The sequence below is a fragment of the Phyllobates terribilis genome, unplaced genomic scaffold, assembly GCF_046119375.1.
Source record: "Phyllobates terribilis strain yellow unplaced genomic scaffold, ASM4611937v1 Scaffold_3__8_contigs__length_932513732, whole genome shotgun sequence".
In the NCBI taxonomy this organism is placed as follows: Eukaryota; Metazoa; Chordata; class Amphibia; order Anura; family Dendrobatidae; genus Phyllobates; species Phyllobates terribilis.
The window spans coordinates 846,703,219-846,727,856 of record NW_027362763.1 but is presented as its reverse complement, the minus strand read 5'-3'; the positions used below and the strand labels follow the sequence as shown (position 1 = coordinate 846,727,856).

At 43.3% G+C, this 24,638-nt stretch overlaps 1 protein-coding gene across 2 annotated transcripts in view; it reads left to right on the top strand.

The window, feature by feature from the left end:
* The window catches only part of APMAP (adipocyte plasma membrane associated protein), a 41,230-nt gene extending 17,126 nt beyond the window's left edge, over positions 1-24,104 (top strand). For both annotated transcript variants that reach the window (XM_073672511.1, XM_073672512.1), the window contains exons 5-9: positions 4,441-4,557; positions 4,631-4,805; positions 15,867-16,001; positions 20,061-20,253; positions 21,298-24,104. In XM_073672511.1, coding sequence (XP_073528612.1) covers positions 4,441-4,557; positions 4,631-4,805; positions 15,867-16,001; positions 20,061-20,253; positions 21,298-21,507 — 830 coding nt within the window. In that variant the 3' untranslated portion in view covers positions 21,508-24,104. The remainder of the gene's footprint in view (positions 1-4,440; positions 4,558-4,630; positions 4,806-15,866; positions 16,002-20,060; positions 20,254-21,297) is intronic.
* Positions 24,105-24,638: the final 534 nt, after the last annotated feature.

Sequence of the window (24,638 nt, the reverse complement as noted above, 5' to 3'; positions counted from 1 at the left end):
AGAAGGCCTGCCATGTTTCCCAATGATAATCCGCATGTGCTGCGGAAATTTCCGCTGCGGATTATCATTGCGGAAAAAAACGCAGCACTACCAATTATTTTGCGTAATCGCTGCGTTTTCGCCACCATTGACTTGCATTGAATCGCATGATATACGCATCACTACATGTCCACATGCGGATATTAAGCGATTCAATGTGCGGATGGTACCCGGGTCTGGAGAAGATTAGACTCTCTTCCAGACCCTGGTGCCATAGTACTTGTTAAAAAAAAGAATTTAAAATAAAAAAAAAAATACATTATACTCACCTTCTGATGGCCCCCGGTCTCCATAGCGATCAGTCCTGGCTTGCCGGCAGCTCGCGATGGTCTAAAAGGACCTTCCATTAAGTCATTTAGTCATGTGACAGGTCACGCGACCACGTCAGCGTGACCTGTCACATGACTAAATGACGCCATGGAAGGTCCTTTTAGAGCACCGCGAGCCGCCCAACAAACCGGAGGAGACCATTGGAAGGTGAGTATAATGTTTATTTTTTATTTTTTACAATTCTTTTACTATAACTTGGTCACACTATATGAATCCATGCCGGTGGCTGTTATTTTTATGTTGCATTTGAGAATATAGTATTTAAAGGGATTTTCCCATTAACAAAGTACATTTTAATTAATAAGTCTTTGTATAAAAATTAGTTCTACGATTTTATGTGTTAAATAAAATGTTCCTGTGCTGAGACAATCTTATAAATGTGCCCCTGCTGTGTACTGTGTAATGGCTGTGTCTGACCGTGTACAGAACATGGTCTGATCATACCACAGCTCCTGGGCAGGGGAGGAAGCAAAAGAGTATACAGACAGGACAGCAGGGGATCGCAGCTAATTCTTTTTGTGAGGTAAAACATTTCCCTGCCTATTTTTAAGCAATGTTTTACCTCACAGATCACCTGTGATCCCCTGCTGTAATTTTTGTAAACTCTATTGCTGCCCAGGAGCTGTGGTATGATCAGACCATGTTCCTGCACGGTCAGACACAGCCATTACACAGTACACAGCAGGGGCACATTTATAAGATTATCTCAGCACAGGAACATTTTATTTAATCACATCCAATTGTAGAACTTATTATTTTTCAAAGATCTATTGATTACAAATAACTTTATTCACGGGAAAATCCCTTTAGCAAGAAGTTGTACGAGCAGTGGACAACCCCTTTTAGGCAGGTGCTAGCTGCAGGTTAATACTTCTAGTGACATACCGGACTATGAGGAGGTCTGCAATCTGCTGCAGTTATACCAGCGGTTGGTGTTTGCTCCTCTAGTTCAGTCTTCTGTGTCTGCTGGAGGATCTGTAATTCCACATAGCTTTGCATTTTTTTGCATAACATTTTTCCTATGTGTATAGTAAGAATTTTCTACTATTTGTCATTTATACGATTCCCTGCAGTTCTCACTTTAGGTATATAGGGGAAATCTTGTTAGTGTCAGACACAAGGTGGTAAGGGAAGGAATACTGTGAGGGATCTGTCTGTCTTGTGTTCCCAGCTTGTATCGCAGACAGGTCTCGACAAGACATCGCCGGAGGATATCCGTCTGCGCTGTCAGCCGCTCACTGGGTAAAGCGGTCGTGTTGATAGATGATTGACAGCGGAGGCTCATTGTGGGAAAATCCTTAAGTTTGATAAATTACTATTTGTTACATGATCCCATCAGTATAATTAGAGGCTTCAGGAAATGTTGTGTCTCTTTGTATTGTTATGTTCCTGTAATCCTGGTTTCATCCAATATTGGCTCGCACATACGCTTACTGAGCTTTGTGTTCTCGTGCGAGGCACAGGAGTAAATATAAAAATCTCTCTCTTGATATTCCACCTTTGCTGATGAGGTCAGTTGTATACATGTCCCATGCAGTACCGCTATAGGATGTTATATAGATTAATGGGTCCAAGGAAACGGCTCAACGGCTAATACATTTGCATAATTTGAACAAACATGATTGCCCTTTGTCATAATGGGCTGTTTGTAAGTTGATAAAAACTAAGGAATTCTATATAATCACCATTAGGCATTACTTTGCATCCATCGTATTATCGTAACTATAGTATAGTCTTCTTTTCATACATAAGAAAGAATAAGAAACTGTTGTACAGATCAAAATAAGGATGAATTATGGCGTTGTATACTGATCCAAATTTATGTTGGCACAACCAAATCGCTTTTCCGCACCATCACTCCAATTCACGTTTCGCGATATGCTTTCTCAGGGGGTGTAGGAGTGGAGATAGTGATTGTCTTATAAATCCCAGTAAAAAGATAGTGTTCAAAGACTATAAAAAATCTAGAATGAGTTGGAATTTTTTCTGTCGTATGATGGTCATTCTAACTGTCAATGTTGTGGTGTCAATGACGTCAGAGGGGAGCGGTTTGGAGATCAAAGTTTGTCAGATTCCAACATGCACACTCCTCGTGTGCTGGATATCTTGGAAATGGGCAGTGGAATCTCCAATATAATTGTTATTGTGAATAACAGTTATAATGTACGTTTCAATTCCGTATGGCCATTTCAATAGACCTAATATATGAACAAAATAAAATAAATTGGTACAAAAGAAAACCTACTGAGCTGTGTATTAATTATACATACAGTGATCAATGGAAAGTGTTAGGAAAAAGATATGTGAGATTGAAACATGTGGAAGAGTATACCAGAAGCTATTAGAATTTGAGTGTATCTAAAGTACAGCAGTGAGAGTGTTAATTATATCTTTTTATAGTCATTGGACGTTTGTATTTTTACTGGGCTTTGTAAGGCAACTGTTATGAACGTGTTCACGCTCACCCAACTAATTCCCGTACAGACTAGAAAGGCCCTAGCCGTACAACTATAAAACACCACCTCTGACCAGGATCCCTAAAAGGTCGTTGAGGGGTTTCTCTACCTCCTGAGGAAATAGAGGGGAAACGCGCAAGACGCTACCAACAAGGAGAAAGGAAAGTGTTAGAACAGATAGTTTTTCACCTTGGATTCTCCTAAGACGCATTCAAATAAGGTGAAGGTTAAGGGGTAGCAAACATAAAAGGAACAAGAAAGATCTCCCAAGAACCTAACAGTGGTAGAAGGAAAAGGTGTTGGGAGGGAAAGCAAACCAACTTGCAGCAATTATACAACTGGAGTCTACCCAGCAAGTTAAAACCCTAAGATATAGAGCTGGAACTCCTAAGTATACATCCTCCAGGAAATATAGCCAGCAAGGAAGTGCAGAGAATGGGTAGTATATAAAGCCCCACCCAGAACCTAATAGGGCAAACCAAAATGGGAAAAAGGAAAACACCTAGAAAGGAGCAAACCAACAAGGGAGAATAAGGACAATGGAAGTATCAGCATTTGGACACGGAAGGAAAAAAGCCATAGCTCAACAGGCAGAAGAACCGATCATGAAGCAACATGTCAGTGAATTGAATCGCCAAACCAAGCCATGACAGCAACCACTATACTTTTGCCCTTAAACTCCCTGAAGAAAATCGAGTCACGAAATGTGTATTGGAGTGAGGGTGCAGATAAGCAGCTTGTTTATGACTACATGAATTTGGGTCTGTAAGCAGTATATTCATACTTATTTGCTCTATACTGCATTTTCTTATTCTTTGTGATGGACTTTATATACTTCAATCTTTCAATCTGGATTGAGCATATGCTTCTTTGTTTCCCACTTCGGTTACTACACTATGTTTACCTAGGATTGTTTGCAGGGTGGCATTGATAGGTCTGCTTCTCCGCCTCCAATGTTTGTACAAAGATTGTTTTTAGTTTGTTTAGTTTTAATATTTCCCGGTTCTCTGTACCAGATGACATATTGAGGTATATTATGCTCTTCCATTTTATCCATGTAGTATTGGGTTTCATGTTCATGGCTGATCCTATGAGGACTCTCTTTTGGCCTCTGACAGATAAATGATGGTAAACATTTGGTGAATAAACCAGGAGCTTTATGCTGTATACAGGGCTTTGGAGTCTGAGTCAGTGTCCATTTTGGTGGAGTCGTTATAAAATAGACCGACTCCAACTCCTAAAATATATAATAAATTGGGTACAGTAGTTCAATGTAGTTTGTGGGGAATATTTTTTCATAAGAATTTGGGAAAGTTATGAAATGTCCTATAAATGTCTGTCCTATTCCTGATCTAAGGCTCTAGACTTTTAGCTGAATCTGTGCTACAGTAAATTTATCACTTAAACATGAGCCATGTATGAGGGAGTCGGCGTCGTATAGTCAGTGTCTTGGAAATTGAGGAGTCGGAGGTTTGGCTTACCGACTCCCCAGCCCTGGCTGTATGTATTCCAAGCTTCAAAATCGCCTGTTCTGAATGAATCTCTTTACCATTTTTGCGCTCCTTTTTTTGGATTTGGTGCTCTCGTCTTACTTATATTATGCTTTTATTAACAGGAACCCGAGACAATGAACCAACCTGTGGAAGACCCCTTGGACTCCGAGTCGGCCCTAATGGGACACTTTTTGTTGCCGATGCTTACCAGGGAATATTTGAAGTGAATCCTGCCACAGGTTTGTAGCGGGGGAATGTTGGCCCCTGTGAGGGTCGCATTGTACTGTTGTAATAATGGCTCTTGTTGTGTAGGAGCCGTGGTGCAGCTGGTATCTTCTGCCACGCCAATTCAGGGAAAGAAAATGTCCTTTGTCAATGATCTTGCGGTGACCAGCGATGGCAGAAAGATATACTTCACCGATTCGAGCAGTAAATGGCAGAGACGGGATTACCCTTATCTGGTCATGGAGGGCACAGACGATGGACGGCAAGTATTACCTGTATTTCTGCTTTCCATAAACAAGATGTTACCTTATTAGTGAAATGAATATCAAAAATATCAAATTTGCACAATTTTTTTGTGGATATATATATTTTTTTACTTGCTCATTTTTTCACCTTGAGTTCCCTACAAAGAAATACATTTTCAATATTGTGACGATGGTCCTCCTTTCTAATTCCAGCAGCATTATAATATGGTCTCACTAGGCCACCCTGGAGGTGACTCCAGCGCACATTGTAGCTACTCTGCACTTCTTTTCTTTTTTGGATAAAAAGCGGCTAGTGTCAGGTTCCATGACCCCTTTATAATTTACTTATTTAAAGGGAATCTGTCAGCAGGTTGTTATGTAATCTGAGAGCGGCACAATGTACAGGCAGAGACTGATTCCAGTGATGTGTCATTTACTGGGCTGTGTTTTGCTGTTTCAATAAAATTAGTGTTTTATCAGCAGGAGATTATCACTTAAGGACTAGATGCCTTGTGCCTCCTAGTCCAGTCACGCCCCCAGAACTGACTAGCAGCCTTCGGTCACTATACAATGTACACTGAAAGCTGCCCGTCAGTGGTGTGGGTGGGTTATACAGGGCTCAGCATTCTGAGCACTGATACATCTACATAAGCGAAAACTGATTCTATTACCGCTGCTGCACTCAGTAAACTAAGCGATACATCGCTGGAATCGGGGTCTCTACCTTATGCTGCTCTCAGATTACACAGCTAAAACCTGCCGACAGATTCACTTTAATGGTCGCCTATGATAATGACACTTAAGCTTTTTAACCTTTTAGGGACAACCACTGTGAAGGTAAGATAGATGTGTGCAGCAGCCTAATGAGCGGAGCCTATTTATACATACAGTGGGTACGGAAAGTATTCAGACCCTGTTAAATTTTTCACTCTTTGTTTTATTGCAGCCATTTGGTAAATTCTAAAAAGTTCATTTTTTTTTGCATTAATGTACACTCTGCACCCCATCTTGACTGAAAAAAACAGAAATTAGAAATTTTTGCAAATTTATTAAATAAAAACTGAAATATCACATGTTCTTAAGTATTCAGACCCTTTGCTCAGACACTCATATTTAAGTCACATGCTGTCCATTTTCTTGTGATCCTCCTTGAGATGGTTCCACTCCTTCATTGGAGTCCAGCTATGTTTAATTAAACTGATAGGACTTGATTTGGAAAGGCAAACACCTGTCTATATAAGATCTCACAGCGCATGTCAGACCAAATGAGAATCATGAGCTCAAAGGAACTGCCCAAGGAGCTCAGAGACAGAATTGTGGTAAGGCACAGATCTGACCAAGGTTACAAAAGAATTTCTGCAGCACTCAAGTTTCCTAAGAGCACAGTGGCCTCCATAATCCTTAAATGGAAAAAGTTTGGAACCACCAGAAGTCTTCCTAGACCTGGCCGTCCAGCCAAACTGAGAAATCGTGGGAGAAGAGCCTTGGTGAGAGAGGTAAAGAAGAACATCAAGATCACTGTGGCTGAGCTCCAGAGATGCAGTAGGGAGATGGGAGAAAGTTCCACAAAGTCAACTATCACTGCAGCCCTCCACCAGTCGGGCCTTTATGGCAGAGTGGCCCGATGGAAGCCTCTCCTCGGTGCAAGACATATGAAAGCCCGCATAGAGTTTGCTCAAAAAACACATGAAGGACTCCCAGACTATGAGAAATAAGATTCTCTGGTCTGATGGGACGAAGATAGAACTTTTTGGAGATAATTCTAAGCGATACGTGTGGAGAAAACCAGGCACTGCTCATCACCTGCCCAATACAATCCCAACAGTGAAACATGGTGGTGGTAGCATCATGCTATGGGGGTATTTTTCAGCTGCCGGGACAGGACGACTGGTTGCAATTGAAGGAAACATGAATGCAGCCAAGTACAGAGATATCCTGGATGAAAACCTCTTCCAGAGTTCTCTGGACCTCAGACTTGGCCGAAGGTTCACTTCCAACAAGACAATGACCCTAAGCACACAGCTAAAATAACAAAGGAGTGGCTTCAGAACAACTCTGTGACCATTGTTGACTGGCCCAGCCAGAGCCCTGACCTAAACCCAATTGAGCATCTCTGGAGAGACCTGAAAATGGTTGTACACCAACGTTCACCATCCAACCTGATGGAACTGGAGAGGATCTGCAAGGAAGAATGGCAGAGGATCCCCAAATCCAGGTGTGAGAAACTTGTTGCATCATTCCCAAGAAGACTCATGGCTGTACTAGATCAAAAGGGTGCTTCTCCTCAATACTGAGCCAAGGGTCTGAATACACCATGTGATATTTCAGTTTTTCTTTTTTAATAAATTTGCAAAAAATGTCTACATTTCTGTTTTTTTTTAGTCAAGATGGGGGTTCAGAGTGTACTTTAATAAGAAAAAATATGAACTTTTTAGAATTTACCAAATGGCTGCAATGAAACAAAGAGTGAAAAATTTAAAGGGGTCTGAATACTTTCCATACCCACTGTATATAAATGAACTTCTTTACATATGGAAGGAGCAAATTATATTATACAGCTAACGCCAGCATGCAAATCCCTTAGTTATTGTGCAGGTGGCATCTAAAAGGTTAGACCTATAGCCCCCCCTTAGGTGTGTGATGTGATCATGGAGTGCCCATGGGTTATCATGCCTGCTAGGGGCCTGCTGAACTCCTTCCACAATGTAGAATTTGGTATTGCTACATCTATAATAGTCTGAACTCATAAAATATCCTTTTTTTTATCCTACATCATTACAAAGAAAAAAATTAAAAGCCTGAGTCACGTCGCCTTCCCAAAAACTATAGTAAAAAATTACCAAAAATGGCTCCAGTATATTGTGTTTTTGGTCACCTCCTCCTATAACAAGTGGGATATAAAGCGATAAAATATGGTAGCAGTATAAACTAGAACTTGTCCTGAAAAAAACAAGCCGGTCTGTATATTGACCTGTGGGTAGTGTAGGGTAAGTCTGCATTGCAGAGAGGATTTCCAGGTCCGGCCATGTCATATTTGGGACACGGATGCAGAAAGAAAAGCCATAGACGGTGAGGTAAAGGGGGCACCGCTGCAATGGTTACCTGCCGCAGCGATTAGTTTAGTGGGCTCTTTTAGTAGAACTCCTTTAATAGATGCTAGTCTTTTTTATTTTAGTGACCTAAAACGCTGAACAAATTGACATTCTGCAAAAAAAAAAACACTTTTATAGTTCAAATCCGCAAGCAGCATCTTCGATTTCAGAACTGTCATTTGCTTTCCTGGTAAAGTAAGACACTGTTTGTTTGTTTCTTTCTATGGCAAAAATGTGCGGACAAAAACGCAGCATGTGAATAAGCAAAATTTTCAAAATTTTAGCAGCATTTTTCACTCATTCAAATAAATTGAAAAAAATTGCTTCAAAAATACAGCAAAAACGCACATATTTTACAGAGCGTTTTTTCCCCTTCTCCCATGACAGCACCACCTGAGAGAGGGTATCCGCCCACCAAGGACAGGAACCTACTGAATAAAAAGGCGGTACCTCTCCTCCGCATCAGTTTTTGGTTCCTGTCCCTGATGGGAGCCTCACCAGGTGGTACCTCACGTACCTGGATTATGGACGATGCGGCCTGGAGGCCGTGGAAGCAGCAGATGGTCCCTGTTCCCAGCCCGTCTGGCTGCTGCCCGGGTCTGCGTGTGGGGAGGAGGTGCTGTTTCCTTCGGATGCCTCCCCGCGTGCGCCGGGGCCTGCGGCCGGGTCTGCGCCTCGCAAAGATGAACTGAGCGCGCCGGCCGGCAGGTCTTCCGGGCTGCGCACGTGGGGGTCGCGTCGCACCCTGTGACGGAGCGCGCCGGAAGTCCGGGCTGCGCACGCGCGGGGTGCTGACGCGCCCTATCACGGAGTGCGCCGGAAACCGGGTCTGCGCATGCGCGGGTGGGAAGCTGTCATCCCGCTGCAAGCGCGCCGGGTGCCGCTGGGCTGCGCACGCGCAGAGGCAGGTGGATCTGCGGGTAGCGCGCCAGCTGGCTAAAATTAAAAAAAAAAAAAAGAAAAAAAAAGAGAAAAAGGGGAGGAGCCTAAAGGAGGTGGAGCCCTACTGCTTTTAAGGATGGGGAGCAATCAGGATGGCGGTGTCTGCATCCCCGCCATGATGGATGAGGAACCGCAGTCACCTGGGCAGCAGCTGTCACCGCCACAGGAAGTACAGCAGCAGCCACAGCCATCAAAGCAGCGCAAGCAGCTCAAACAAATGGAACGGGAATCTTCCCATCGACAAAGTCACAGCAGTGAGGGGTGTACGAGTTCCGGCAAGACTGGTCAGAAAAGACTTCGTCAGTCCACCTCCGCCAGATGGGAGCCCTCATGTGAACGGCAACCACCGCCTCCGGTACCCTAGTCTGAACGGCAGTGTGGTGAGTGATCTTCGTGAAAGTCTCACCTTGAATAATGTGCTCTTCTCTCTCTCTCTCTCTCTTTTCCTCCTTCTTCTCCTTTTATTTTCTTGGGGCAGGAGGCGAAGAAGTGTAGTGCTAAAAATAAAAACAGGGAGTGTGCTTTATGCAAAATCGGTCTTCCCACCTCCTATGCCAAAAACCTATGCTCAGACTGTATTCAGAAAACCATTGCAGAGGAGTCCCCCAGGTTTTCTTTAGAATTAAAGGATCTAATCCAGACAGAGGTCAGAGAGTCTTTAAGAGGCTTAACCTCACTCAAAAAGAAGAAGCGAAAACTAGTTTCTTCAGAATCAGAGGAATCAGTGGAGTCCCGTTTTACGAGAGAACTGCCTTCCTCCTCTAATCACTCCTCATCGTCATCGGAGTCTTCGGATGATAATGGGGGGGGCAGACCTTGTTTTTCGGTTGATAATACTGAGAGACTAGTTAAAGCCGTCAGAGGGACTATGGGTATTACCGATACCAAAGTGCCCAGAACAGTCCAGGATGTTATGTTCGGGGGCTTAGACCAAAGGAGGAGACGCTCATTCCCGGTCAATGACAGGATTAAATCTCTGATAGAAAGGGAATGGAAGAAACCGGAGAGGAAGGGTCAGCTGCCGTCATCCTCCAAGCGGAGGTACCCCTTTGAGGATGAGGATGCGGCTAAATGGGACAAAACCCCTAAGATTGACGTGGCCATTTCAAAATCTTCAAAAAAATCCACTCTGCCCTTTGAGGATTTAGGAGCCTTAAAAGACCCGCTGGATAAAAAAGCGGAGTCCTTCCTTAAGCAAACCTGGGAGTCGTCAGCAGGGGCCCTTAAACCGGCAGTAGCAGCGACCTGCACTGCTAGATCTATGATGATCTGGCTTCAACAATTGGAAGACCAGATCAGGGGGAATGTGTCCAGGGAGAAAATTCTATCAGACCTTCCTCTTGTGCAGGGAGCGGCTGCATTCCTGGCAGATGCATCGGCAGATTCAGTTAGGCTGGCTGCCCGGTCTGCAAACCTCTCTAATGCAGCCCGTAGGGCGCTATGGCTCAAGAGCTGGCCAGGAGATGTGCAGTCAAAGTCTAAACTGTGCTCAATCCCTTGTGAGGGGGACTTCTTGTTCGGCAAAGGTCTAGATGACATCCTAGATAAAGCCGCAGACAAAAAACATGGATTTCCCACGGTGTCTGGTTCCCGATTTAACAGTTCCTTTCGGAAGAGAAAATACAGCCGCAGTAAAGCTCCCAGAGACCAAGGTAGCTGGAAAGACCGAAAGCCGTATAGCAGAGGCTTCATGTTTGGGGGTCCCTCCTCCGAGAATAAAAAAGCCCCTAAGTGACAGTTCCCCCCAGGTGGGAGGAAGATTGTCCCACTTCCTGCCTGCCTGGAAGAAAATTTCATCCAATTCTTGGATCTTAGGGATAATCAGGAGGGGGCTCACACTAGAGTTCAAGAGCAGGCCCAAGAACACTGTCAAAATATCAGCCCCCAGAGGTTTAGTGGAACAGATAGCCTTACAGCAGGAAGTTCTCTCTCTGCTCAGGAAAGGAGTTCTGGTGGAAACACCTGCACCCGAGCAAGGAAGAGGATTCTATTCGACCCTCTTCCTAATAAAGAAGCCGGACGGCTCCTTCAGGACCATTGCGAACTTAAAGAGACTGAACGACCATTTAATCTACAGGCCTTTCAAGATGGAAACAATAAGATCAGCCATAAAGATGTTATTTCCGGACTGTTTTATGTGCGTCCTCGATCTGAAGGACGCCTACTACCACGTCCCGATTTTGCCAGATCATCAACAGTTTCTAAGAGTAGCTGTACAATTCGGCAGGCACGTAAGGCATTTTCAGTTCGCAGCTCTTCCCTTTGGCATTTCCATGGCGCCGAGAGTCTTCACAAAAATCATTCTGGAGGTCACAGCGCACTTGAGGGAAAGAGATATTTTAGTCATCCCTTATCTGGACGACTTCTTAGTAGTGGGCAGATCAAGTCAACTCTGTGCTCTAGCCCTGGCGGACGTCATGGCCAGTCTAAGACGCCTAGGTTGGCTGTTAAATCTGGAGAAGTCAAGGCTGGAACCAAAGAGGGTTCAGTCTTTCCTGGGTCTCATTCTGGACTCGGAAAACCAAACCTGTCTTCTGCCAGAGGAAAAGAAACTGAAGATCAGATCCCTAACATCTCAGATTGTCAGCAATCCGACCATCACCCTGAGGAGTGCAATGTCTCTGTTGGGTACAATGACGTCTTGCATTCCGGCGGTTCAGTGGGCCCAGCACCATTCCAGATGTCTTCAACAGGAGATTCTGGCAGCGGACAGGCGGCTCAAAGGTCGCCTGAATGGGAAAATATCTCTTCCAGATGTTGTGATCAACTCCCTGGACTGGTGGACATCTCCGGTCAACCTATCTTTGGGGGTTCCTTGGACCTTCCAGGTGTCGGATACAATTACAACAGACGCAAGTGCGGAAGGTTGGGGAGCTCACCTAAGGGATCGTTCTGTACAAGGCCTCTGGTCGGACAGCGAGACAAGCCTCTCTTCCAACATGAAAGAGCTGTTGGCAGCCAGAAACGCGCTAAAAGAATTCAGTTCTGTTCTTCAGGGTCCTCACGTCAGGATAATGTCAGACAACAGATCATCAGTCGCCTACATCAACCATCAGGGGGGTACCAGGTCTCTCCCTCTGATGTTAATAGCGGATCAGATCTTCCGTTTTGCCGAGAGTCGGCTGGTTACGCTCTCGGCACTGCATATAAAAGGGGAAGAGAACATAAAGGCCGATTTCTTGAGTCGTCACATCTTGAAACAAGGAGAGTGGGAGTTGAATCCAGCCGTTTTTCAGCAGATTGTGGATCGGTGGGGACAGCCCCAGATAGATCTATTTGCAAACAGACACAATCGGAAGACCGAAACCTTTTGCTCCCTGAATCCAAAAGAGGGGGCGTTTGCGGTGGACGCGCTGCAGATTCAGTGGGATTTCACTCTAGCTTATGCCTTTCCCCCTTTAGTACTGATCCCTACTATCCTGAGGAAGATCCGAGAGGAACGGGCGAGGGTTATATTGATCGCCCCGTTCTGGCCCAAGAGACCATGGTTCACTTGGATGAAGAGAATGTCCCAAGCAGATCCATGGGTTCTTCCGGACATCCCGGATCTCCTCAGGCAGGGCCCAGTCTGTCATCCCCAAAGAGCGGGCCTGCATTTGACGGCCTGGATTTTGAGAGGTCGCTATTGACGCAAAGGGGGTTTTCTCCAGATCTTGTTACTACCCTTCTAGCAAGTAGAAAGCCGATAACAACTAGAATCTATGGTAGAACCTAAGTTCTTGTCTACCTCGGGTCAGTCTGCCAAAGGGAGGGTTCCTATTGAGGCCATACTAGAATTCCTCCAGAAGGGGTTAAACTTGGGACTAGCCACCAGTACTCTTAAGGTACAGGTATCTGCTCTGGGGGCACTGTATAATTATGACTTGGCAGCAAATAGATGGATCATTAGATTTATTAAAGCCTGTCATAGATCCAGACCTATTCCTGTTCCAAGAATGCCTCCTTGGGACCTTAATTTAGTTCTGGAAGCATTAACCAAACCTCCCTTCGAGCCCTTAGAGAAGGTTTCAGAAAAAATCTTAACTTTAAAGACTGCGCTATTGGTGGCCCTGACATCAGCTCGTAGAGTCAGTGACTTACACGCACTATCCATTAACCATCCATTCACTCAAGTATGTATGGATAGAGTAATCTTAAGACCAGACCCGGCCTATCTTCCAAAGGTAGCCTCCAAGTTCCATAGGACTCAAGTAATCACTCTCCCTTCCTTCTATCCTAATCCTAGGGATTCTGAGGAATATAAGCTTCACACCTTAGATGTTAGGAGGGTGTTAGTCCAGTATTTGGAAGTGACAAAAGCCTGGAGAAAGAGTGACGCTTTATTTATATCCTTTCAGGGGGATAGGAAAGGACTTAAGGTTACAAGGGGGACCATAGCTAGATGGGTCAGGGATACTATTACCTTAGCCTACTCTTCTAGCAATCTGCCGGTTCCTGAGAACCTGAAGGCCCATTCCACCAGAGCGGTAGCTGCTTCCTGGGCTGAGAAGGCGGATGTGCCCATCGACATTATATGTAAGGCGGCAACTTGGTCATCCCCTGCTACATTTTACAAACATTACCGTCTTGACCTTTCCTCTTCTACTGATCTTTCCTTTGGTAGAAGGGTGTTGCAAGCGGTGATCCCTCCCTCTGGTATTTAATCTCTATAAATCTCTCAGGTGGTGCTGTCATGGGAGAAGGGGAAAAGATCCTAGTTACTTACCGGTAACGGGATTTTACAGAGCCCATGACAGCACCCTATTAATTCCCTCCCCTTTATCACTGTGGTGTGCACTTTTTTTAAGGTGTTTAGTACATATGTTGAGGTGGTGGTTATGTATTAACCTGTCTTCGGAGGCCCTCTCATGCTCTGAAACAAAAAACTGATGCGGAGGAGAGGTACCGCCTTTTTATTCAGTAGGTTCCTGTCCTTGGTGGGCGGATACCCTCTCTCAGGTGGTGCTGTCATGGGCTCTGTAAAATCCCGTTACCGGTAAGTAACTAGGATCTTTCCTGCCAACAAAATCTGCTGCAAATACTCAACGTGTGCACATACAAAGACATACTGATAGGGAATTTAGATTGTGTGACCCAATGGGGAATGTCAAGATAATCACAGCCAGGAGGGGGTCGTCAGTTAACCCACCCGCGCTGTTAACTTTGGAGTTAACAGCTGCCCCCTATCGTCCGGACAATTACACGATTGGGCAACGATTAACTGAGGAGGCCGCAGGCTGTTTCCACTAATAGGCTGGTTATCGGGAAACTAACAGAGAGCTTATAGTATATAAACCTCCGATTTCAACTCGGGGAGTATATTTATATACCCCCGGTACGATCACGGCTAGCTCTGCGATAACCCAAGTACTACTTGCTGCCACCACCAGTCGGGTTTTATACAGGCTGACTGGAGGCCTGTACTGGTTCTGGTAGCGTAAGGCTTCAGGTGCGGGTTGCAGAACAAAAGGAACAGAACTATTACATTTTATATTTAATCCAAAATGATGGTCAGTGTTTAAAAATATATATATATATATATATATATATATATATATATATATATATATATATATATATATATATATATATATATATATATATATATATATATATATATATATATATATATATATATACAAAACATTTTACAAAGGGGACAAAACAATACAGCATATACAGTTACATAAAATGGAAAGGAATAACGAAAGAAACTTAGTACGCCGCTCACAGAGATGAGTCAACTTAGTCGAAGGAGAGCACTTCAATTGGGGATGTTCAGTGAATGGGATTCATGCATACACGATGTGTATCTCTCTACAGAAACCCAGATCATAATTTGCCTTGACCTTTCATCACTGGAGTTACACGCACACACACCCCCCTTGATGACCTCACGTGGCCCGTGTTGTATTTTGTTCTGTTCTCAGCCCTTCAGGATTTTATGAAATTCTTAACTTATGATATATCTTCACTCAAGGCGATCGCAGAAGTTCGAGATCGCCGCCATATTTTTTATCAGGATTTTACCTTTCCCCATAAACCAAACATGATATGGCTGGTGTCAGTTATCTGTCACTATTGATTTGGGGTTTTATAGGCAGATGTCACAGTTAGTAAGAAATATGCAATTCTTCCTCTATTTACCCTGAAGCTGAAAATGTATGTCTCATCAGATTTATACACACTACAATATTCATAATTTTCTTTCGGAGTCATACGTCTAGGCTGGCTATTGTAACATTTCCCTTGCAGAAAACCACACTGTCACTTGAATTCAAGATGCATTTCTTAGGGACAAATACCCTTCCACTTTGCTATTTATGTGTAAACACCTGTACCTTTTTGTTGTCCAACCCTCTGAAAAGACTTCTCCTGTCTTAATTACCTGTCTATTCTAAATCTCAATCTTTCACAAAAAAGACATCCTCTTTTCTATTGCAAGGTCCTTTGTCCTAAAAGGAACTGCCTTCATTCTACTTAGGATTGTTCACTATCCAGCTATAACGAATTTCCTACTCCTTTATGTCCATTGTACTAGTCTAATTTCTAGGAGACTCCCTGTCAGACCTTGATTTCCTTACTGGAAATCTGTGTGAAAGGGGAGGAGGGAATGCCCCTTCGCTACAGTGGCTTTAGAAATCTTAATATTTTCTATGACCGGGACAGCAATGATAATGTCTGTAAAGCGCTGTGTAATATGATGACGTTATATAAGTAAGCATGATAAATAATGTATCATTGCTAAATATACAATTGTAACAACCATTGTACAGTTGATCTGAGTCAGAGGAGAGGCATAAAGGGCAGGATATGCTATAAAGCCGTGTATAGTCGCACGCAGCTCCTTCTCTTGTAATTCTGGGTTTAGCATGTGACAACCTGTGTAGGACAGACATACAGAAGGTAGAGAAATGTGGAAAGACTTTTGAAGATTATCCGCAATTGTGTTTGCTGTAAGAAAATCTGTTGTGGCGGATGCTGCTGACACTGATGAGGCACTGTCCATTCATCCACATGACATCCTGGGATTACCTTTAATCCTTCCATTATGTTTCCTTGTAGATTGCTGGAATATGACACATTGACAAAGGAGGTGAAGGTTTTGATGGGAGGATTGCGATTTGCCAATGGCGTGCAGCTTTCTCCAGCGGAAGATTTTGTACTTGTTGCAGAAACCACAATGGCACGTGTGAGGAGGTGAGTGCTGGCGGCGTGGAGTTCTTTGCACTCGTCCTTACGTCACCCAGTGCCAATTATTACCCACAAGGAAACTTTAGGTAGCGGTGAACCTGGAAGAAAACAAAGGCTCACTGTCTTCTACTTCTTGTATGCATTTGTAAAATGAAAGGCGTCACATCAAAATGTCTGGTCTGTGACCCCTCATAATTATTTATATAGTGAGCGCATTAAAATACTTACCGATCGCCGTCTTCTCTGGCCTCCAGCGCCGCTGCGGTCACTCATGATGGCTTTGCCATCTCACACGGCACCTACTGCGGTGCTGCTTTCCCAATGTAAGGTCTGGGACACAGGACAAGGCTTCATAGACTTAAATATTGACAAAGTGACTTCCGCTCCATGCACAGACTTCTGTGCCATCCGGTGAGTCTTTTTTTTGTCATGTGAGCGGCAAATATTTTAATCCATGTACCCACCCTTACATACATAATTAGGACGGATTATGGAATAAACACTTTGAGACTTCTTTAAGATGCTAAATGTCACCTAAAGGGGGACGTTAAAGGGATGTGCCAATTTTATTTATTTTTTTTCATGGTGCCAAGAACTGACAGGCAGGTAGTTGCTAACTACCTTCCTGTTCTGCCCGGTGTCAATACAGAGTGATCACAGACCGCTCCTGCCGGAGATTCTGCTGCTTCATTTGACCTCGCGTCAACACAGCAGAGCGGAAGTGAAACAGCTGCTCTGTCGACGTGACGTCACCAGATGCCGCAGGAGCGGTCCGTGACCACTCTATGCCCGCAGAGATCGGCAACAGGCAGGAGCAACTACTTGCCTGTCGGCTCTTGACCCCATGAGGTAAAAAGGAATAGTCCCAGATAACCCCTTTAGGTTGACTGTTAAGGATTCTCGTACACAGCAGCCCCCTTTTTTTCATTGTAATCGCAGCAGGTCCCCCTTTCCTGTAACAGTCAAGAAGCTTTTTTTTCTATCCACACTACTTCCCAGTAGTTAGAGCCATTCCGCTTCCCCCGTTTACTTACTATATGTTGCCATATTCTCCTGCAGTGTGCCCCCTGCTGGCAGGAAGCTATATACAAGCAGTCTCTTGGCACGTGGCTGCTTGCATTACTCTCAGTGAGTCCTATGTAGAAGTCACCATTAGTGCTGCCATTATACACAAGTGGACTCTTATTGGTTTCTGCACAGTGAGATGGAGCCTGATCTGATAAGGACGTCCACTTGTTTGCATTAAGAAACCCTTTTTTTTGTGATGGCAACTTAGTTTGACTATTTCTCCTTTATAAATTCTTATGGATGATAATACAGAAAAGGGCAATTTAATTCCCACTAGTTATTCATAAATTGATCCAGTATGCACTATGTAGCCTGCTGATATCTCTCCGGGCTGATGGACGTTGATATTTCCAGCCCGTATCGTAGTATTATGATTTATTTTACCGGATCGGTTGCCACCTGGCAAGCATCCTGTAGTAACGGCAGCAGGTTTATTTTAATGCTTCTTTGGGCTCTTTCAGATGAGCGTATTATATGTGTACAGTGCTGGCCAAAAGTATTGGCACCCCTGCAATTCTGTCAGATAATACTCAGTTTCTTCCTAAAAATGATTGCAATCACAAATTCATTAGTATTATTCTCTTCATTTAATTTGTCTTCAATGAAAAAAAACACAAAAAGAATTGTCCTAAAGCCAAATTGGATATAATTCCACACCAAACCTAAAAAAGGGGGTGGACAAAAGTATTGGCACCCTTTGAAAAATCATGTGATGCTTCTCTAATTCGTGTAATTAACAGCACCTGTAACTTACCTGTGGCACCTAACAGGTGTTGGCAATAACTAAATCACACTTGCAGCCAGTTAACATGGATTAAAGTTGACTCAACCTCTGTACTGTGTCCTTGTGTGTACCACATTGAGCATGGAGAAAAGAAAGAAGACCAAAGAACTGTCTGAGGACTTGAGAAACCAAATTGTGAGGAAGCATGAGCAATCTCAAGGCTACAAGTCCATCTCCAAAGACCTGAATGTTCCTGTGTCTTCCGTGCGCAGTGTCATCAAGAAGTTTAATGCCCATGGCACTGTGGCTAACTTCCCTAGATGTGGACGGAAAAGAAAAACTGAAGAGAGATTTCAACGCAAGATTGTGCGGATGGTGGATAAAGAACCTCGACCAACATCCAAACAAGTTCAAGCTGCCCTGCAGTCCGAGGGTACAACAGTGTCAACCCGTACTATCCGTCGACGACTGAATGAAAAGGGACTGTATGGTAGGATACCCAGGAAGACCCCACTTCTTACCCCGAGACATAAAAAAGCCAGGCTGGAGTTTGCCAAAACTTACCTGAGAAAGCCTAAAACGTTTTGGAAGAATGTTCTCTGGTCAGATGAGACAAAAGTAGAGCTTTTTGAGAAAAAGCATCAACATGGAGTGTACAGGAAAAAAAAGAGGCATTCAAAGAAAAGAACACGGTCCCTACAGTCAAACATGGCGGAGGTTCCCTGATGTTTTGGGGTTGCTTTGCTGCCTCTGGTACTGGACTGCTTGACCGTGTGCATGGCATTATGAAGTCTGAAGACTACCAACAAATTTTGCAGCATAATGTAGGGCCCAGTGTGAGAAAGCTGGGTCTCCCTGAGAGGTCATGGGTCTTCCAGCAGGACAATGACCCAAAACACACTTCCAAAAGCACTATAAAATGGTTTTAGAGAAAGCACTGGAGACTTCTAAGGTGGCCAGCAATGAGTCCAGACCTAAATCCCATAGAACACCTGTGGAGAGATCTCAAAATGGCAGTTTGGAGAAGGCACCCTTCAAATATCAGGGACCTGGAGCAGTTTGCCAAAGAAGAATGGTCTACAATTCCAGCAGAGCATTGTAAGAAACTCATTGATGGTTACCGGAAGCGGTTGTTCGCAGTTATTTTGGCTAAAGGTTGTGCAACCAAGTATTAGGCTGAGGGTGCCAATACTTTTGTCTGGCCCATTTTTGGAGTTTTGTGTGAAATGATCAATGATTTGATTTTTGCTTCATTCTCTTTTGTGTTTTTTCCTTGCAAGCAAATTAAATGAAGATAATAATACCAAAGAATTTGTGATTGCAATCATTTTCAGGAAGAAACTGAGTATTATCTGACAGAATTGCAGGGGTGCCAATACTTTTGGCCAGCACTGTATATAGCCGTCCACTGATCGCACACAGTCACCGGTGTAGTTCACATGAACATTTTACATGTGAACCGATGGTCTATGTGTTTAAAAAAATCACTGCATGCAATTATTAGCACAGAAAAATGTATCTGGCCTATTATTTCTATATTAAATTATTGATTCCATACGACAGGGGTGGGGAATCTTCTTTTTTTTTTTTTAACAGGGGCCATTTGGATATTTATACCATCCTTCGGGGGCCGTACAAATTGCTCGCTGACTCCGCACACAAAGTACATCCTGGCACTGGTGAAGAAACAGAGATGACTTACTGATGAAAAATCATCCTTTTTTGGGGGGGGGGGTGGTGGGGATGAATAACAGATCATTTTACATATGTTTGTTTGAACCCGGCCTTAGAGGGGTTGTCCACAACTCGGACAACCCCTTCTCAATTACTATATTCCCCGTGTAAAATAAAAGCAGCATGTGCCAGCACCATTCCAGCAACGCTGGCACCTGGTTTCCCTTGAGGTTTTTATGATACATCAGCTCTGCAGCCAATCACTTCCTTCAGATGTAACGGTCATTCGGAGGGCGTCATAAAGCAGCGGCAGCGCTCACTTCTGCCGGGAGTTAGTTTTGTTTGAGGGAAGTGAAGCAGACACTGATTGGCTGCAGGGCTCATGTGTCATAACAATATTTCAGGAATGGCGCACACATCGCGGGAACAGCATCGGAGGAGAATATAGGCTGTTTTATATTTTACACAGGGAAATCTAACAATTGAGAAGGGGCTGTCCGAGTAGTAGACAACCCCTATAAATGCACAAGTCTTGATCAGCATGTCATTGTGTTTTTCATTCTTCTTTTACTAATGTACATTCTTGTTGCTCTTTCGAGATATTACGTGTCCGGCCTCACAAAAGGCGGAGTAGACATGTTTGTGGACAACTTGCCTGGATTCCCTGATAATATCCGTCTTAGTAGTTCAGGAGGATACTGGGTGGCCATGTCGGCTGTAAGACTTAACCCTGGATTTTCCATGATGGATTTCTTGGCAGACAAACCATGGATTAAGAAAATAATTTTTAAGGTATGTGTACATAGGGTGGTACAGCATCTTCATTTATTAAATAGATGATATTCCCTACCAGTGATGCCACATTAAAGGGAACCATCACTAACAGTAAGCATGACTGTGCGCTCGCTACACTTTTATCCTTCTTCCTGAGCTAGGAAATAACACTGGTCATGAGCCAGTCTGCAGGGGAGCGTTATAAGATTATAATTGTCGGGCGATTATATCTTGGATTCTATATATTAAAGGGGTTGTCCTCTTTCAGAAAACTATTGGGTAGTTTAGAAAAAAAACAAAAACCAGACGACTACCTTCCCTCTCCAATGGTTCTGCGCCAGCTCTCCATTTCTGCCGTAGTCTGTTTGTTTGTCTGCAGCGCTGACATCATGTCAACAGCACTGCTGACATCTGGATAGCAGCTGCCCTGCCTTTGTGGATGACACGAGCCGCTGAGCTCACAGATTGGCTGTAGTGCTGGTGACATGTTGCCAGTGCTGCAAACAAACGAGATCGGGGCAGCAGTCCAGAACAAGGGAGGGTAAATAATACTCAGTTTATTTTTTTATATCTACCCAATAGTTTTCTGAAAGGGGACAACCACTTTAAGGAGAATAAGACCAGCACTTGTATTCTTGCAGTGTCATAACTGTGCAATATGTATACAAGGACTAGACTGTGTAATGTACCCACTAGTTGTGGGAAAAATGGCGACATGGTTTATTTTGATCTTATTTGTGGATTAATATAGCCAATTTAAGTGAACGGGTCTGTGAGAAATAACTGCACTTAGATTCTATCTGTGTGTCCACCGAGTGCTGTCCGCTTTTCACTGTCTAGTTGCGGATAGTGAAAACTGGCACATTGACTGACTATAGAGGGATCCAGCGCATTGAAGAAGACAAGCAATAAAAAAAGCTGATGTGTGAATTGGGTCTAATGAAGACAACATAATGGATACTTTTCCTTTAATTCCCTGCAATGTGTCCAACATCTTTAATGAAAACTTTAGTATATTACGTTCATAATAAAGTAATTTTCCGCCTCTTTTTCAATCTCCAGCTCTTCAGCCATGACACAGTGATGAAGTTTGTCCCCAGGTATAGCCTCGTCCTGGAGCTAGGAGAGAAGGGATCTTACAAGAGAAGCTTCCACGATCCTAATGGAGAGGTGGCGCCCTACATAAGCGAAGCTCACGAGCACGATGGATACTTGTACTTGGGATCTTTCCGTTCCCCATTTATCTGTAAACTGAATCTTAAAGATGTTTGAAGTTTTGGTTACCTGTGACTGAAGGACGTGCCCCTTCCAGAACCTCAGAACCCAGCTGTCATCATGGCGGCTGCCCCGGACCGTCCTCTTCTCTGGATCCTAGAAGCACACTCTAATTTTGTGATACGTTTTGGACGATATCAGTATTTTGGGTTCTGAACCTGCCAATGTATTTTTGTTATTTTATCAGATAATCGGTGATGAACGCATTGCCTTGCTTTACTGTATAGAGAATGTGTCCAGTAAGGCTTCTTCTGGGTTGGGAACACATCCCAATAGTGTATATGTCGGTAGCGGAGGTCGGGTAGTTTGTGCATTTGTGTTTTCTACGTTGTGATGACATGTAATTCATCCCATCACTAGTGGCAGTGCGCGTTCATTAATAGTATAGTTCAGGGGCTGATCGTTGTGATTGATAACCCTGAAATAGGAATATTCTGATTACGCTGGGATTTAATTTTTTTATAGTACCAATGAATTTATAATGACATTTTTTCAGCCCCTAAAGAAACTTGAAAGAGATGTTTCCCCCTCCACCCCCCCCCGCAAGGATGGGGCATATTTATATATAACTATCGCATCTCCTTTTATGCATGGGTAATTGCATGAATCTATATGGTTTGTGCACGCAGCAAACTTCTGCTATAAATACATGCTATGACATAACAATCCATTCACGGAAAGTGAGTGGTCTCGTGTGTTCGTTATGTGGGGTAATGAGCACGTGACGGATGGATTTAACCTTACCAAGATTTTGCTGCCCGAATATTTCAGATTGACAAGTGCAGCATTTTTCTGTTTCATAGGTATCGGCAAGTTCTTGTGTTTCACCAGATGAAAGGCTGTGCAATCTTAACCACTTATTTTGCTCAAGGACATTTAAATTACTCAAAATTACCATTTGGGGTCTCCATCTCATATGCAGACCTCTGTGTCTCCATGGTTACAGACCCACCTAGGTGTAATCTGATCCTTCAGTGCATTACTTCCGACAAGACTGCAGTATCAGACTATATGTAGCCATGGAGATGCATACCACTGCAAAGCAGCTGCATACACAAAACGGTAGGATAATTTTAACCGAAACTATTTTCAAAGTCAATTAATTTTCCATTTGTGATGGATCAATATAAATTCGATAAATGCACTTATTTTTCAGTCTATGGGTACTAGAACTAATCAAGATGGCACAAACCAGACAGTCACTTAAGTTCCTTATACACATATGATAAAAGTGAGCTGATGTCGCCATTTTCGGCAGGACTGGCCGATCATCTGATGTGTATGGGGGCCTCCAGACTCTACTCCGATAGATGATGTTTGGGGACAGAAGGTCGAGGCAGTTGTAATCTGGTTTCAAGGGAGATAAGCCGCTACCAGAAAAGTCTCTCAGCAACTTCCTCAATCGAAAACGCGTGAACACTTGGCCGATCTGAGAGAGGTCATACATGTGGGGAGTTGGGAGAGAGAGCTGTTGGCTGAACCTCAACAAACAGCTATCCCGTGCTACGCCAGGTGTAGAGCAAAATTTGAAACCTTCAATATACTTTACATGGTTGTCAGCTGAACTATGGTCCCGCTAGTCATTTGGTCGGCAGCTATATCCCCCCCCCAACTCTCACAGACACTGGAGCATTCTTTCTGCCGAGCTCCTGTTTTCTCTATGAAAAAGCCACCTCTAGACTCCTCTGTTGGTGGCTTATCTCTTAGAAAACAAAAGATCGGCAGACCAAAATCAGACTCGTCTGATCCTTATCTCACTCGACATCATCTGTTGGGGGTGCCCCCATACACATTAGATTGTTGTCCAAACCCGTCAATATTGGCAGTTTTGGTCCCATTTTATGGGGACCTTTACTTTAGTGTTTCTTGGGGTGGGGTGCAGAAGCACAAGTAGCAATTTCCCATCGGCTGGTACAGATCTGCTTGTATCAGTGACATGATGGAAAAAAACAATGAATTGGTTGCCATCTTCTTGGACCTCCTCCATTAGCTAGGATAGAGAGCAACTCAGCCCGGCCTTGTGTCACAAGGTTGCCCAAGTATTTGAATAGGGGCCATGGCTTAGACTTCCCAGGCTGACTGCTGCAAGGAAAACATGCAGCAAACCATAGCAATTATATGATGGTCAGCGTGTTTTTTGTTTTATTTCATTATTAGGAGAAGGGTCATCTTGTTCAGACAGCCTTATTATATTTATAATTGGGGAATCAAATTAATATGCTGCTAAAATGTTTCATCTTTCACATAATATTTATATAGAATCCTATGAGGAGTCGACCAAGACCGCAATGTCAAAAGAATGGAGGCTGATGTCTAAAAGTCCAGACTTCATGGGTTTCTTCATGTTGGTCCACACTCAGTGTAGCCATGCATTCCTACACAAGACTGTTAATTTACCAGTGCAAGACCTATGGCACTAATAGACCTGCGATAATCTCTGAACATTTTTGTTTATTAATAGATTTTTTTTTGTCATGATCATTTATGTAAGAGGTGAAATGAAATAATGATGAAAATAACCACTGCATCAATGTCATCTTCATGGTAAAGATGTCTGCACATTGTTCATATAATAAAATGTTCCTTTTTTTTAATTCGTTGTTGATAATAGTTTTGCATTTAATGATCAGTTGCTCATAATCCCGGAGTAGTAGTTGCATAAACTGCTCCCAAATATAAACTGTTGAACACTATGTCCATAAGCCTTTTTTTTAAGGGTCTTCTACAGGATTAGAAAAACTTTGTTTCTTAAAGAGGACCTGTCACCAGGTCAGAAGTGGCCAGTTTTTGCTCCTATTTTATTTTCTGGTCTTTTTCCTTCGTAAAGAGCATAAATATTAGCAGTAAATAAAAGCCCCCATATCTCTTGAACTGTATTGCAACTTATTAAAAAAAACTGGAATACTCAGGAGAGCAGCAGGAATAAAATAGGAGCAAAAGCTGGCCACTTTTGACCTGGTGACAGGTCTCTTTAAAGAACAAGCGCCGCACTTGGCCATGGATTGTAAATTCCTATAAAAACATGGTGTCAAAAGTCCACAAATATATATTTCAAAAGTTTATTAGATTTCTAAAGAAAAAAGTCAAATATATACATATAAAAATATCAGTAGCAAACAGACTCAGGT